Here is a 15,845-nt window from a genome sequence, read left to right on the forward strand (position 1 = left end):
ACAGATGCCCACGACCTAACCGAATGCAAGGTCGTACGAGGCATCATCGACAAGGAGCTTGGAGAGTGCAAGCACAAACACGCGACAACGATGAAGACCAGGCTGCCCTCAACCAGTCGGCACTGGGGTACCAGCAAGCTGACCACATGGTCCATCACATCTTTAGAGGGGCCATGACATATTCCTCAAATAGGGAATACAAGTTGGTGGTCCGGGAAGTGTTGGCAATCACATCAGACCCGAGCCCGCGCCTCAAGTGGTCAGAGGTCCCGCTCAACTTCAGCCAGGCCAACCATCCGACATGCGTCAGACGCCCTAGTCGCTACCCCATCGTGGTTGAACCCACGATACAGAACATCCGACTAGGCTGCGTGTTCATCGACGGTGGGAGCTCGATCAACCTTCTCTTCACTGATGCACTGGACACCCTGCAAATTCCAAAAAGCTCATTAAAGTCTTCCCCACCTTTCTTCGGAATCACCCTGGGCTCCTCGGCCAAATGCTAGGACGAATTGAGCTACCGGTCACCTTCGGCTCGCTGGACAACTTCAAGACCGAAAGGATCCTCTTTGATGTGGCCAACTTTAGGACTACGTATAACGCAATCCTCGGGCGATCGGCAATGGCCCAGTTCATGGTTGTCGCTCACTACACATACCAGGCAATCAAGATCCCTGGGCCAACAGGGGCCATCACCACTACCGACAACCCTAAGATGGCCCTGCACTGCGACAAGAGGAGCCTCGACATGGTCGAGCTAACTCCCGGGTCATAGCCCGAGATCGCCGAACCCAGCGGACGACCAGTAAAAGTCCAGGTCGCCGCCAGCCCAGATGATCGACTCAAAGCAGTAAGCCTGGACGACACCAACCCGACTAAGATAGTCCAAATTGGGGCCTCACTAGACCCCAAATAGGAACTCGCGCTCATCACCTTCCTCTGGGCGAACGCGAACGTCTTTTCATGGGGTCCGTCTGATATGCCCGGAGTCCCTAGGGATGTGATCAAGCACAAGCTATTTGTACGGCCGAACGCACGACCCGTCAGGCAGAAGACGTGTCAGTTCGTGGCCGACAGGAAGGAAGCACTTCGACAGGAGATCGACAAGCTCCTAGAGGCAGGCTTCGTCCAGGAGATGCAGTACCCAGAATGGCTGGCTAACCCAGTCATGGTTCGGAAGCACAATGGTAACAGGAGGATATGCATCGACTTCAGCGACCTGAACAAGGCATGCCCGAAAGATCTTTTTCCCCTTCCCTGAATCGACCAGCTGGTTGACTCAACTGCCGGCAGCGACCCGTTATGCTTCTTAGATGCCCGGTCATGGTACTATCAGATTAGCATGTGTAGAGGGGATGAAGAAAAAACGGCTTTTGTTACACCTTTCAGGGTCTTTTGTTATGTAAAAATGTCTTTTGGCCTGAAAAGCGTCGGTGCCACTTACCAACGGTGCATTCAACTCATTCTCTGACCACAGCTTGGGAGAAACGTCAAGCCATACGTGGATGATGTGGTTGTCAAGAGTCGGATCAAGACAGACTTGGTCGCCGATCTCCAAGAAACATTTGATAATCGCCGGAAGTACCGCATGAAGCTGAACCCGGAGAAGTGTATGTTCGGGGTTCCGTCCGGAAAGCTGCTTGGGTTCCTCGTATCTCATCGGGGAATTGAGGCAAACCCCGATAAGATCAGAGCCATTTACCAGATGCGGCCGCCTACCAGGTTAAAGGAAGTTGAGAAACAAACGGGATGCATTGCTGCCCTGAGAAGGTTCATCTCAAGGCTGGGGGAAAAGGGACTACCACTCTTCAAACTCCTGAAGAAAAACGATCACTTCCTATGGACACTGGAGGCGGAAACAACATTCCAAGAACTCAAAAGTTACCTCTCCACCCTTCCCGTACTAACCACACCTCGGTCCAACGAGGAGCTCTTGCTCTATATTTTCGCGACACCACAGGTCGCAAGTGCGGTCCTGATCGCCGAGAGAGAGAGCCTCCAGCGACCAGTATACTACGTCAGCGAGGTCTTACATGACGCCAAGACTCGGTACCCACAGGCTCAGAAACTGTTGTATGCCATCATGATAGCCTCTCGCAAGCTTAGACACTACTTCCAGGCTCACAAAATCAAGGTGATCTCCTCAATCCCAATTAGGGAAATTATCCATAATATAGATGCAACAGGGAGAACAGCAAAGTGGGCAGTAGAGATCGGGGGATTCAACCTTCAGTGCGTCCCCCGAACTTCTATCAAGTCCCAAGCGCTAGCCGATTTCGTAGCCGAGTGGTCGTCCTTTGAGCCCGAGCAGGTGCAGCGACCGGAGGCAGATGAGCACTGGACCATGCATTTTGACAGGTCATTCACGCTAAAGGGAGCCAGAGCTGGGGTGGTTCTGACCTCACCCACTGGTAACATCCTCAGGTACGTCATTCCATTATATTTTCCAACCGCTAATAACACTGCTGAATATGAGGGCCTCTTGTCCGGAATGCGAGTAGCCTCCACACTTGGGATTGAATGATTATTAGCGATAGAGGACTCGCTACTAGTTGTAAACCAGGTGCAAAAGGAGTTTCAGTGCTCTAACCCGACAATGGCGGCATACCTCGCAGAAGTGAGAAAACTAGAGCGACGCTTCATCGGCTTTGAGGTCAAGTACGTCCCTCGCAAGGAGAACTTCCTAGCCGATGAGCTGGCCCGTCTAGCTTCTTCTCGAGAATCTATCCCGGTCGGAGCCTTTGAAGAAAGACTCTCACGACCATCCACCGCGGTCTCCGGCCAAGGTGAAGGGGATGCTCCGCTCAAAAACGGAGCACCCAAGGCAACACCTTTGGAGGCAACGCCTCCTTCGGTGTCGCTGACCTCGGGCGACCATCATGTGGTCACCCTGCTCAGTTCAAGTATGACCTGGATGGATCAGATCTTGGACTACATTCAGAACCTAGCAGTCCCTGACGATGATGCGTCAGCAGAAAAGGTCTTGTGGCAAGCCCGCAGATACTCCCTGGTAGAGGGACGCCTCTACCGCCGAGGGAGCAATGGCCTCTTACTGAAATGCATCAGTTAGGAAGAGGGGAGCACAGTGCTCTCTGATATCCATGGAGGTATATGTGGTAGCCACGCTTCATACCGTACTCTGGTCGAAAAAGTGTTCCGGCAAGGATTTTATTGGCCCACTGCCCTCCAGGATGCTTGTGAGCTGGTGAAATGGTGCGAGTCATGTTAGTACCACAGCCGAAATACCAACCTACCAGCCCAGACACTACAAACCATACCACTCTCTTGGCCTTTCACTGTCTGGGGGCTCGATATCGTGGGACCATTCCCTAAAGCCCCAAGCGGTTTTGAGTTCCTGTTCGTGGCAATCGACAAGTTCACTAAGTGGATCGAGGTTGAGCCCGTCAGGAAGATCACCGCTGCAGCAGCGATTAAGTTCATACGAGGGCTGGTAGTGCGGTTTGGCAATCCAAACTGCATAATCACGGACAACGGAAATCAATTCGCCAGTAGTGCTTTCCAAGACTATTGTGAGGAAATCGGGACCAAGGTTTGCTATGCATGTGTAGCTCACCCCCAAAGCAACGGACAAGTTGAGAGGGCAAATAGGATGATACTGCAAGGGATCAAAACCCGGGTCTTTGATCAGCTTAAAAGCTATTCAAGACATTTGGTGGACGAACTCCCTATAGTACTCTGGTCGCTACGGATGACCCCCAGCCGAGCCACGGCCGAAACCCCTTTCTTCTTGGTCTTTGGCATGGAAGCCATGCTCCCCTCCAAAATCACCCTCCTGTAACCCCGAGTCAGCAACTACTCGGACAACGACCAAGTGGCTCGATGAGAGGATGACATAAACCTGATCGAAGAGTTCTGCGATCGTGCTCTAATTCGAGCCACCCGGTATTAGCAGAGCCTCAGACACTACCACGACCAAAGGGTACGGCAACGAACACTAGTCGTAGGCGACCTCGTCCTTAGGAAAATTCAGAATAAGGCTGGTCGGAATAAACTCTCCCCTAAATGGGAGGGACCCTACAAGGTGGTCGATGTCACCTGACCTGGTGTGGTCAAGTTAGCCATGGAGGCCGTGATTGCCCTGTTACGCAAGTTCTATGTGTAGGGTCGCTCGAAAACGGGCATGTTTTCTCTATTTTGTAGGACCTTTCGGACGAGCGTGGAATACGACCTGTAAGTTCTCAAATTAAAAAACTGAACTCCCAGTTTTGCAGGACACTCGCCTCTATCTGCCCCTGAACGAGTCAAGGAACCTCTGATACTACTCCATGGGATGGCAGCTCACCACTTCGGGGATCGGACGGTGACCAGTGTAAGGGCCAGGATGTGCGGCCGACACAAAGGCCCTGCTGGAGCTGTTGACCGGCCCCAGTGCACCCTGAAGACCTCCCTTTCACTTCTCCAACTCTTCCTCTTCATCAATCTCTTTATCCAAAAGGCTCCAATCAATCCCCTCATCATCATCAGAAATATCGATGACATCAGCCAGGAGATCCGCCCAGGTAGGAGAGCAGAATGGCCCTATAGAGGACGGCTTTCTATAGAAACTGCGTAAGCTTGCTAGTCGCGGGCACCATTCGGGTAGGTATCAGCTTCGATCTTGCGATCTCGACCGCGACAGAAACCTCGTCCAGAAGCACCACGGTAGGCGGATCCCAGGTACGAAGTAAATCCCCCTCCGTCGGTTTATCCAAAATCGTCAACCTCTCCGGTGAGAAGGGAGGGGAGCGTGCCATGACCTCCGGGTCTATCTACACTACGGAGCTGAGTGCGAGACGGGACAAAGAAACTGGAATCTAGGCACAAAAGAGATTGAAGGAAAGAAAGGATGCAAAAGGAGGACTCGAAGGAACCTTAAACACCCGTCCTTTAAAAAGACTACAGCGGCATCCCAACCAACACAGCATTCAAATCGCTCGAAACCCGAGGGGGCACATAGAAAGAGCTAAGGGTCCTTCAGGTCCAACAGCGATAAATGTGCCTCCCCCTTTCTTCTCTCCTAGGGCACTTGAAACCTCCCCCCGTGACGTGGAACTCAAAAGTTGAACTTTGAGGACAGACGGCGTCAATAACCACTTCGGGGGTGAACTAAATTTGGCCTGGGACACAAGTGGTAGGATCAGGCCAAACCGCGATCACGAGGGAGCTTTGGGGCTACTGTCGGTGTATCAAGTAAAGGGGTACCCCGGCTAACAGGCCCTACAAATGGTGCAAACAACCAGGGGAACATCTCCTAAAAACTCTAATCAGTCGATGAGCTACCCCGACCAGTGCAAGGCCTCCAGCGACCAATCTCGCTACGCATTCATACAAACCCATGACTAGCCCCCTGGTCGCAGGACTGGATTGGACACTCGCCCAAACGCTTCTCTTCACCAGGCACTGGCCCCAACAGATAAGGTCGTGAGCGATGCAGGGGGCGTTGTCCCATCCCGTAGCATTAAAGGCTACGGAGTGAGAGTCTACAGGCCGGCGTAGTGCCGCATGACAGATGGAATGTTGTCAGCCATCCGGTAGGGCAAGTGAGGGAGATGGCACAGAAAGGCAAGTGGACGGGGATGGTGCGGAGAGGCAAGTGGACGGGGACTGTGCAGAAGGGGACCGTTCTGTCCCGTCGCATTAAAAGCAGTAAGATAAGGCTCTACGGGTTAAGCAAAGACGACGCGTAGCAGCACGATATACGATGATGTCAGAGCAAGTTGCATGCCTGGTACTCCGTAATGATGATTTGAGTTAGATATTAGAATAAGCAGAGGCCATCTTTGTAAAGCCCGCATGTAAGTTCTCCCTCTCCCTACTATATAAAGGGATGAGGATCCTGTCTGTAACCAAGATAGATCAATTCTGGCAAACTGCTAGAACACCGTTGTAACCAAGTGACATCTACTATAACACAAAACACGGGACGTAGGGTTGCTATCCTCCAGGAGACCCGAACCTGTATAACCCCTGGTGTCCCCGAATCCTTCATCTACACACAGACACACTCAGTCCCTGAAATGCCGTTCACGCACCCACTGTCCAACATACCCTGGAATCACTGTCAGGGATTTACCCTCGACATTAACAAAGAAAGACACATTCAACATATTGAGCGGTCAGTTTGGTACGTTCATGAGGGGCGAGAAGAACATAACAAACACAACTAAAAGGACGAAGAGAATAGTAGTCAGGAAGGCATCCGCATAGACATTCAAAAGGAATCCCACCCTTGAGGGCAGAGGAGGGTTGGATATTGAACAAGTACATGGCAATGGAGATCACCTCAGCCCAAAAATGAGGTGAAACAGAAGAGGCAATCATAAGCGTACGAGCAGTCTCAAGGAGATGACGATGCTTGTGCTCAGCAACACTATTCTGAGCATGAGCTCTAGGATAGGAGAACTGAGACAACGTACCCTATTCAGCAAGAAAAGAACGAAGATACCCAAAAAGAAATTCACCAACAGAGTCAGCACGAAAAATACAAATAGGAGTGTCAAGCTGAGTGCAAATCATAGTGGCAAAACATTTATATATAGATAACACCTCGCTACAAGAAGACATGAAATAAATCTAAGTTTGGCGAGAGAAATTATCTATAAAGATAATATAGTATCTATCCCATCTTTCGAAACGAAGGAGCCGAACCCCATACATCTGAGTGAACAATATCAAAAGGACGTTGAGACACTGACTCACTATGATGATAAAAAGCTGAATCTATTTACCAAGCTTACAACCCTGACAATCTAAGGACGCATCTCCTGAGACAGACCCTAAAAGATCATGGCGAACTAATGAAGACAGACGCGACCCACAAACATGACATGGATGATGATGTCATTGCTGGAAGCAACCAGTAGTCGAGGAAGTAGAAAACAAGCAGTGGTAGCGGAAGGAAGACAAAGCTAGTCAAGCTCCCATAGACGCTAGGAATCATGGCGTCAGATGCCAGTACCAACCAGAGCACCCGTGAGACGATCCTGAACATGGCAAGAGTCAGAATCTAGGATAACACGACAACCATGGTCAACGGTCAATAAGTTGATAGCTAACATGAGCTGCATGGTGAGTTGTTGAACATGAGCAACAGAAGGGACGGTAAAAGAAAAATTGTTAAGAGTGCCCTGACCAGCAACGGAAAGACAAGTATCATCAGCGGTAACAATATGAATAGGAGAAACAAGAGGATGAAGCGAAGACATACTAGAAGAATCAGAAATCATATGAAAAGATGCTCCTGAGTCAAGAATCCAAGGTGAAGTACCTGACTACGTAGAAGGTAATCTCTCAGTAAAAGGACCTGTCGGTGCAAAGCTAGAGGTAGCAACCAGACGATGAAGCAACATCAGAATCTCCTACCGAGTGTCAGTCGAAGAGGTAGTCGAGGAGGTAGCCAAGGTAGAAGCACCAGAGAAACATCGAAAATGCTTCTTCTTCTGGTAGCAGTTCGCCTCGACATGGTCCTCCTTGCTGCAATAGGCACAGCACGGGCGACCACCACCACCTGAAGAGGGCACAAGTGGCGAAGGAGTCACACGAGGAGCATACAACTATTTAGTCGAAGATGTAGGTGCAACAGGTGGACGAGCAGCCAATACTGAAAGAAGTGGCAGCAGTCCAGAACCATGCAGACCAGTATCCTCTAAGTGCAGCTTCGTAAGAGCTTCCACAAGTGTGATGAGGATGTCGAGCAAGTAGATGAGCCCGATGCTGCTCAAACTCTGGACGAAGGCGAGTCAGGAACTCGTAGAGGCGTCAAAAGTCACACTTAGCACGCAAACCCAAGCAACACTGACAAGAGTGGCAACCAACAACAGCAACAGAGTCCAACTAACACCACACATACAACATCTAAGCATAGAAAGCATCAATTGTGGTATCACCATGTTGAAGAGACTGCTCCTGACGAACAACAGACAGATAGAGAGCATCCCCAGGCGGCTCATAAGTCCGATGAAGATGAGTACACATCTAAAAGGCGGTAGAGAACCTAACAATCTTAGAAGAAAATCTATGCTCCACACTAGCAATCAGAATAGACGTCGCATGAGCATCATCATCCATCCACTGAGCACAGTTAGACAACTGATCATGGTACAACTCCAAAGCTTCCTGATAGGCGGAGACAGCCTTCTCATAGGCAACAATGGTGATGTCAAAAGCTACTTTGTCTCCTGTGTTGACTATCGACTTCACGGGCTCTGTCGGAAGCTCAAGGGAAGGCGAACATGGAACATCACCATAGATAACACCCCAAAGACAAAGCCCATACATGTGGACACGTATATGCTACACGAAATCCCGGTAGTTGACACCATCAAAGATCACCGAGCATCGAGGAACTGAAACATTGCTCAACGACATCCTGAAGAAGGGACGAATGACGGCGAGAGTGCAAAGGAGAAGCAACGGTGAGAGCACGCGCTAGGTTGTGTTGACCAGAGACGAGACGGGCATAAGCACGCTGTCGGGAGGAAACTCAACGAGTAGACGACGTGCATTGGTGTGGAATTCGTGGATGGATCAAGATGGACGAGTTGTTGCATCCAAAAAAATCATAGCTCCAATACTATATTAACAATAGCAATTTGTATTCCCTGGATTTAACAGCATCGACTCAGGCATCTACCCAGATGAATTGGGATCACGTCTCGCGTCGCAAATTGTCATCCCAAAGAGGTATACCCCTACGTTCCCTACTTTTCTCAAGTGTCGACCCGTGACCCCGTTCCTCGACTCAGTTGATCCGAATTTCTGATGACTATGTGCCAGACTATTGTAATAAAAACAGATCACCGAGTGTACATGCATAATTAAGAAAACATATATCATCGTCGTTAGTTCATTAACAATGTTAGGCACACTTGACCCAACCACCGTCTATTAGCTGATCATTACAATAAATAATTGGTTGGGCGCCAAAAATCCATTAATGAACACAACAAAAGGAAATCCAATGCTTGGAGTGAATGTTGCCTCTTGATGGAACACAAAAAAGAGAAATTTAATGCGAGGGGGCGAAAGTCTCCTCTTAAGTGCTTTAGTTTACCTATGTTAACATAACACGATTCTACAGAGAGGAACTGGATAGTCTATTACCTGTGGATTTGGTTCCTCTATAATTATCTTTGTAAATTTATTAGAAAAATGGTTAATAATGAACTGCAACCGTCAACAGTCATTTACCCTGTTAGTCACCATCGAATTTGATACAGCCAGACTAGAAAGCTAAATTGGGACCCAGGCCCAGATGCAACAGGCTCTTCCCGTTCCACTACCGGTGCCACCATCATAACAGAGGTAGAAGTTAGGAGAATTCCATAAGATCAAACCACCTACCTTCTCACACACAGTAGAGCCGATTAGAAGTATTAGACCGCGCTATCTCGGCGGCTCCGAGCGTATCCACGTTAGTCTATTTTAATTGCTCTGTTTGATATATTTTGGATGGTCTAGATGAAGGTCATTCGAAATACTTAGCGATATTCAATGTTACTTCATATCCGAAATAGTGCTCCGTTTCATACACAACATTACAAAAGGTGAATAGTCAGTAAGTCCGCCTCCGAGCGTATCCACGTTAGTCTATTTTAGTTGCTCTGTTTGATATATTTTGGATGGTCTGGATGAAGGTCATTCAAAATGCTTAGCGATATCCAGTGTTCCTTCATATCCGAGACGGTGTTGCATTTCATGCACAACATTACAAAAGGTGAATAGTCAGTAAGTGAATATTTGACATGAAAGAACAATAATCAGACCACAAAAAAGCCACATATGTTCACACACACACCAGTGCACATTGATCAAGCTGCTGCCCGAGACAGTGAGTGTTCATGAACCTGTTGCATCCAGTATTACTTCATTTGTCACATTAATTTGCTATATTCAGTACTTTTTCATATCACTCCGAGCATAGCCACGTTAGACTCCTTCTAATATTAGTGTACGTGAGAACAGACAAAGGAGAGAGCTTGAATGAGGACTTAGCAGCCTTGCACAGCTTACATCCATGAGAGGATTTAATCATGCAATATAATATTATGCATGCAAGGAGGCATAGCTAGCGCAATACATATTACTGTCACTGATTCTTGATAGTATATCAGACAGAGAAAAAAACAATAACCAGACAACAAAGAAAGTGCTTGTGTTCACACCAATGCGCATTGATGAAGCTGCTGCCCAAGCCAGTGCATATTGATAAACCTACTACATTCAGTGTTCCTTCATGTTACATTAATTTGCTATATCCAATGCTGTTTCATATCACGTCACTTACTGACTATTCGTCTTTTGTAATATTGTTCCTAACGGTGCATGCACAGCATAATGTTTCTTTTGGTTATATAAGTATGATGCTACCTTCATTTATTCGCATCTTTCGTCCAGTACTTACCTTGTAGCTTGATATATTACATACTTATGGTATCATAGTTACCCAGTGAATAATGATGATTGGCTCAAAACATCAACAAGAAGCTTCAAGTCACCCCCTGTAACAACAGGGTGAAAGTTCTATATGCTGCACATCAACTCACCGGACTTGCAGCGGATTGATGGGATACTTACATCTATGCTCATGAGGACCCCGAGAGCATCAAAGTGGAAAAGATTTTTAATGCGAGACGGTGAAATTCTCCTAACTACTGTAGTTTGGACAAGTTAACATACAACGGTTCTGCTTAAGAGACAGATTGGATATTGTATTCCTTTTGGATTCGGTTTCTATAATTATCTTTCTAAATTGGTAAAAGATAGTCAACAATGAGCTAAAGCTCAAATAAGTCATCTGCACTTTTCAACACGAAAGAATTGTCACTTGTACTGTTCCCTCTGTCCTATAATACACCAGAGTTAATCATGCAAATCGTCAAAACCATAACCGAAGCTTAATTTCACCTGTCCAAAATTAACAAAAAGTTGCAAGTGGAAAATTGTTAACAAAACTAAGGAACTGGAGGGAGGAAACAAAAGTATTACAACCTACTGAAGAATAATATAAAATAGTGTGCTTAGCTTCCCTCATGGGTGCAAAATAATTATTACAAACAAACGAATGTAAAAAAATGACATACTATAGCTTGATCGTCATATAGTAAATGAGTGAAAGAATGAACAGTAAGATATCCACACATATGAAACATGGACTCTAACATCAGCAAAATTACAGCATGAGAAACAATAATTGAAACAGGCATAACACACACCCAATACAGACTATTTCATGAAAACATGCATATGTAAAAGGCCAGGTGCATGTATTATCTTACAGCAGGGAGGAGACTAGCAGTTCTAGCTGGCTTCTCTGAGTCTCTTGATCAGGGTATCCAGAGATTTCTTCTTTGGGTTCTGCCTGGCACCCCTTGTTCCGAATGTTGAGAAATAGCTCTCTGAGGTATCCCTAAACTTCTCTGAGATGATTGCAACCTTTTTGTAATCTAGCTTGTTGTAGCTCTTTTCACGGATCACTGGGTTTAGGAAATTCTCTGGGCTATTGCTCATAAGAAGATTCACCAGCTGCCTTGCCTCCACTAATGCTGCCTTCATTTCATTTTTTGCGGACTCTTGGTCAGAGTCCACAAACAGGCTGGACATGCTTTCTGCAAAAGCCTCAAACATTTTGAGATCGGTATCTATGCCAGTGACCGCATTAGCATTGAACCGTTTGACTGAATCATTCAAGAAGAGATCAACAATCCTCTCAGAGATGTGGGCATGAACTGCCACAAGTACACGACGGAGCACCGGAAGAGGGAGGATCTGCTGCGCAGTTGAAGTGAGCGTCTCGAGATAGATGATCACCTCATTCGCATACTCATTGCCGCCAGGAGGAGGGTCATCAGCCATCCAGTTGACACCATCAGATTGCCGCATGAACTCATCAGCCTTGGCACACAGCAGACGAAGCAGGAGCGCCTCTGCAGCATCACGGGACGTGCGAAGTGGGAAGTCACGCCGACCACGCTCCACTGCACGCAGCGGCACACCACATAGTTGTGCTGCGTGGCGTGTGAAAAATTCACATGCACGCTCCATGACGGACATGTTTGCAGCAACCTGCATCGCCTGGGAGACACTAAGACCACTGCCTGAGTCCATAAGCTTTTGAATCGAAGAATCCACCACCTCATAGAGAATTCGACCAAGGTACTTTTTCACTGCTGCATACGTGTCCCCACCACCCCCATGGGCCATGAAACTCACAGAATCTTCAATAAATGACCGGACAATGCGGCAAATGTCTGGGACAGTGCATGAGAATGGTGCAACATATGGGAAAGCTGGGGTGATATCTGAGCTCTGAATCCCAAATGCAAGCACATTCATTGAGTACTCGTACTCCTTCCTCATGAGCATCTGATCAAACTTATCTGCAGCCAGTGCCTCCGCCACCTGCCTACGACAATCTGCAAGCAGCAAATCATGGTACTTGTCCCGGTGCTTAGCCAAAATATCAAGCAGCATCCCTACTGGATAACTATATCGCCTCATTGTGGCAGCAAGCAAAGCAGCATAATCAGTGATGAGAAGCAAGTGATTTGCTGTCTGCATCCGGGAGAAGTTGTCCTCCATCACTGAGACCATCTTCCCCACAGCAGCATCCCAAAGTGCGTCTACATCTGGCCGAGAGGTGAGCCCACCCCCAGTTCGAAACACACGGTCCTCAACAATGAAGAACCCAGCAATCTGAGAGAAGAACACCTGGTGGGACTCAAGGAACGGCGTTGCCGCAATCACATCGAAGTCCGATGTCAGCTGCAGCTTCCTGTTCTCCAGGTAGTACTTCTTGAACCGCTCCCCCAGTGCAAGGGTTTGGTGAATGTGCATCGCTCGGTAGAGTGGTGTAAGGTCAAAAGAGGCTGCCACGGCACCATCCGCCGCATCGGCTGTTGCTGCAGCTGCTGCAAAGTCGTCGAAGTCACCGACTCCATCGTCATCCAGGGTGATGCACTCCTCCAGCGGGCGGTGGTTGGAGCGGAGCTCTTCCTGGCGCTGCCTGGCGGCGGCTGAGCGGCCAATAGCTACCTGGCCGAGGTGCCTCGATGCGGCACGGATGCTGACCATCCAGTCGGAGAACTCCCTGGAGATCTCGCGCTCGGCGTGGGCGCGCACCGCAGGGACGACGCTGAGCAGCATGCGTCGGAGGGTGGGGAGCGGCAGCGGCTCAGGCCCGGAGGCGAGATCGCGGTCGATGGCGTCCACGGCGCGGAGGGCGAGGTAGAGGCCGTGGTTGCCGGCCTGGAGGTGCGCGTTCGCCCGCGCGGCGAGCGCGAGCAGCCGGACGCATCGGCGGGAGGAGGCAAGCGCGGAGGAGAGGTTCCCGGCGAGCGAGCGCGCGGCGAGGAAGGACTCGAGCGAGGCGAGCAGCGGCGCGGCCGAGGAGAGGAGCGCGGAGTGGGAGGCCGAGAGCGAGCCCTTGAGCGCGTCGGCGTCGGTGAGGAGGGAGCGGAGGTCGTCGACGGCGCGGATGAAGTCGTGGAAGTGGGCGCGGCAGAGCTCCTCGATCTCGGCCTCCCGGTCCCGCGCCGCGCCACGGAGCGAGGCGAGCAGCGGCTCGGGGCGGCCGCACGCGAAGGCCCTGCGCACGAACGGGCCCAGGTCCTCCCCCGCCGCGATGGCGGCGGAGAGCTGCGCGAGGTCCGCCTCGGACGGCGCGGACGCCGCCCCAGCCCCTGCCGACGGCGGCGCCGGCGCGTCGCCGGGGAGCTTGCGCCGCATCGAGATCTGAGGAGATTAGATGAGTTGGGAGCAGCGCAGCAGTTGCCGAGTTGTGGAGAGGAAAAAATAACTGTTTGGAGACTAGTAGACGAAACGGAACAGGGGGCCGTGGTCGGAGAAGGTGTTGTGTGGCTGGAAGTGGGGCCCAGTGGGGTGAAACGTCTGGGGCCCGCATGTCGGTGAGTGTTGAGAGGGAGGGCGTGGGGCGATACGGGACGGAGGAAGCGGTGTTGACAACTGGTAAGAGAGGGGTACGCTGGGTGTCTGCAGGTGGGGCCAGGGAGAAGGGATGTTGGTGGGTTCGGGTGGTTTCGTTGGCCAAACTGTCAAAAGAGATTGCTCAAGCGCTCAGCAGCAGGCAGAGAGGAGACAACGGTGGGAGACTGTTTCTATCTGTTAAGAAATAGTTTTACAATGGAACGTGGATGTATCTTGATCTTTTTAAAAATTTAATTTAATTTTTTAAGTTTTTAGTATTATATACGGGACAGTAATTCTCATTGTAAAGATAGATAAATAAAAATAGACCGTCTTTACTCTATATTGTGTATCTCTTTTGGAATCATTCTCTCGAGGAATTAATGGACTACATCGGTAGCAGCAGTTTCTCAATACGTTATCAGCACGAAACTCTGTCGGAGACCAAGTTAGCGAAACGAATATGCACTGCATCGACATCGTTGTCAAGTAGGCAGATCATAGCCTAGCCTATATGCCCTACGCAGCACAAATCTATTCGCAAGAATTGAAAGGTACGATCGATTCGGTACTTATTCTGGTAACAACTATTTTTGCTTCGGATCTGTACATCTACGTGAATAGCATAAACATTATATGATCAGTAGCATGAATATAACATCACATAGAATACATTGTAGCATGAACTGGAATAGATTTGTATGACGCAACAATATTGGTGGGGCCCGTAGCCGTCACCACGTCGCCAACAGGACACCGGCGGCCGTCCCCCTACACAACGACGCAATGGCTCGAAGGCCACCACCATAGGAAAGGGGGGGGGAGCTTGGCTCACTGCCGGCATGGAAGCCGACGGTCTTCCCACAGCGTACCGCGCCGGCCCAATAAGGGGTGAAAACCGGAAAGAAAAATAAAAAAGAAATAATCCAAAATTTTACTTTTAGCCTCCTGAGTTTTTCGTTAATCGAGTGCAATTCCTACATTTATGCGTTTAGGCCCCTAGTTGTTTTGAGAATTATCCAGAGGCTATGTTTTGCATAGAAGTACCTCTAGAATTTGAATTTTGCATCAGTTTTGAGCAATTATGCAGTATTTCTATGTTATTGTTACTGTTTAAATTGCCTATTGTGCGTTTTAATTCATTAATAGTCATATAATGGCATAGAAAATATCAAAAAAATTGTAAACAATCCTATTTTGTATTACGATGCAACTTTACTAAAACTAATACTTGTGTCATTTGAATATGTAGATGGTTGGCATCACGAACAAGGAGTTCGCTGAGCTAAGTGATGATGGCCGCAACTATCTCACTTGGGCATTGGATGTCTGGATTGTACCGGGAGCGAAAAGACTCTGCGCCACAATTGGTCTAGGAACAAATAGTGCAATGGTTACCACAAAGGATGAGATGATCAGGCTTTTCATTTTCTCCGTCACCATCTCTCTCCCACTTTGAAGGATGAGTACATGGCAATGACCAGCGCTAATGCACTATGGGACGCGCTGCAGGAGCGTTTTGAGCAAGTACACCACCAAGCCTCTCGTAGAGCAAGAATGAGTCCGGCTCCATTTTTGTGACTTCAAGCATGTCAGAGAGTACAACTCCGCGCTACACCGTATTTGCACACTATTGTGTCTTTGTGGGAAAGAGATCACAGAAGAGAAGAAATTTGAAAAGACTCTCTCCACTTTCCACCCGAATGTGGCAGAATCCGCACGCAATCACCGTCAATCGAATTATAAGAATTATTCTGAATTGATTGATGTGTTGCAACTTTGTGAAGTTCATGACAAAGTCATAAATAAAAACTTTTTATCCTAGCCGCAAGAGAAGAGCAATGGCCTAGAAGTCAATCACAACTCTTTCAAAACGCGCAAGAACTGCAATAAGAAGCTGGGGAAGGGAGAAAAGAAAGTGG

General features: G+C 48.7%; 1 protein-coding gene across 1 annotated transcript; it reads right to left on the minus strand.

Moving 5' to 3' along the window:
* Positions 1-10,461: 10,461 nt before the first annotated feature.
* LOC133901057 (exocyst complex component SEC15B-like) lies at positions 10,462-13,795 on the minus strand. Its single transcript, XM_062342357.1, has 2 exons — positions 11,277-13,795; positions 10,462-10,905 (listed from the first exon to the last, which is right to left on the minus strand). The coding sequence occupies exon 1, from the start codon at positions 13,723-13,725 to the stop codon at positions 11,299-11,301; it is 2,427 nt and encodes an 808-aa protein (XP_062198341.1). The 5' UTR covers positions 13,726-13,795; the 3' UTR covers positions 10,462-10,905; positions 11,277-11,298.
* Positions 13,796-15,845: the final 2,050 nt, after the last annotated feature.

The sequence above is a fragment of the Phragmites australis genome, chromosome 2 (assembly GCF_958298935.1).
Source record: "Phragmites australis chromosome 2, lpPhrAust1.1, whole genome shotgun sequence".
In the NCBI taxonomy this organism is placed as follows: Eukaryota; Viridiplantae; Streptophyta; class Magnoliopsida; order Poales; family Poaceae; genus Phragmites; species Phragmites australis.